Source organism: Penaeus monodon, chromosome 28 (genome assembly GCF_015228065.2).
Source record: "Penaeus monodon isolate SGIC_2016 chromosome 28, NSTDA_Pmon_1, whole genome shotgun sequence".
In the NCBI taxonomy this organism is placed as follows: Eukaryota; Metazoa; Arthropoda; class Malacostraca; order Decapoda; family Penaeidae; genus Penaeus; species Penaeus monodon.
In genome coordinates, this window is record NC_051413.1 from 18,333,002 (window position 1) to 18,334,382 (window position 1,381).

Consider the following 1,381-nt stretch of genomic DNA (forward strand, 5'->3'; position numbering starts at 1 on the left):
GAGTTTTGCCTGAATGCATCTGCAGCGAAATCTGCGACGAACGTCCAGCCTCCCATGGCCTTCCCTGCCATCTGCACGCCAGGAGGGAACCGGCGACCACAGCCGAAGAGACCAAATGCAGGGGATTTCAACGAGACAGAGAGCGTGATCTAGGCAGCTCTGGATCAATCTACTGTTTTTTCCTCCCTTGCCAGAAGTTCACATTCCAAGCCATTCCGTCGTGCAGGAATTAGCAAATATGGTCACTTTTGAAACGTTTCATATGTTCCAAGGGGCTTCAAATTTAACTAAATGTGCTCTTGCATATTTCTACCTGTTTAGTCCGTGTGATTATGAGAGAAAATTACTTAAATATAATAGTTTATAGAGTTGCCTTCGCGAAATACGTTCATAGCCAAAGGTTTTAAAGAAAGTAAACAAATAGTTTTGGATACAACTCTAGATAATTTACGGATGGACTAAAGTGGTTGCCACTGTAGGTTTGTTTCCGAATGTGACAAATAACATCATGGTAATTTCAATTGTATCCCGGAAAATTGAGCTTTATCTAATCTTCGGTACTTCATGTGATAAAAAGTAAACACGCAAGTGTCACTAATAGTAGCTTTATTATCGAAATATAAGAATATGATCTGTTGTGTGAGAGGCCATGGTTTACCGTCCATATCCTGAAAAATAATAAGAAAAAAAAAATTAAGTAACATTGGAAACTACTTTTTCTACCCCCAAAAAGAATATATGTATGTGGAATACAATAATTTACCTCCAAATCCTCCTCCGAACCCTCCGTGTCCGCCTCCGAATCCTCCGAAACCTCCACCGAAGCCTCTGTGTCCACCTGTGGAAACGTTAAATTTTATATGAATATTTCCGTTCACATACAAGTTCATGCGATCACCAGCTGCAGTACCAAATGCTCGGTTATTAAAAAAAAAGTGGAAATGCCGGTGTTTGTTAAATGCTTTGGCATCTAATGCTTTTCATAACCTTCTCATGTTACCACAAGACAGAATCAATTTTCGCAGAGTACAACCTACTCAGCCATTATTTTCCGTTCAAACGATAAGAAACATTACCTCCAAATCCACCTCCAAATCCTCCGCTGCTGAATCCACCGAATTTTCCACCGCCAAATCCACCAAAGCGTCCACCGAATCCTCCTCCGCCGAAGTGACCGGCGGCGGCGAAAGCGACCACGAGCGCCATGACCATGACGGTGAACAGTGTGCGAATCTAAGGAAAAAATCAAAATGGACTCATATTTTCTGCCAAAAGTTAACCGAACCGAAGATGACAACGGTTATTAAACGAGTTTGAGCTCCTGCTCGTAAAATTATTCCTACTTCTGTATGTATATTGCCTAATCGTCATTGTTTCCCAC

General features: G+C 41.5%; 1 protein-coding gene across 1 annotated transcript in view; it reads right to left on the reverse strand.

The window, feature by feature from the left end:
* Nucleotides 1-589: 589 nt before the first annotated feature.
* Nucleotides 590-1,381, reverse strand: part of LOC119590955 (WW domain-containing protein C660.06-like) — an 884-nt gene continuing 92 nt past the window's right edge. The window contains exons 2-4 of the mRNA XM_037939693.1: nt 1,077-1,233; nt 764-838; nt 590-668 (exon numbers count right to left, since the gene is read on the reverse strand). Of these exons, the coding sequence (XP_037795621.1) occupies nt 655-668; nt 764-838; nt 1,077-1,233 (246 nt within the window). The 3' untranslated portion in view covers nt 590-654. The remainder of the gene's footprint in view (nt 669-763; nt 839-1,076; nt 1,234-1,381) is intronic.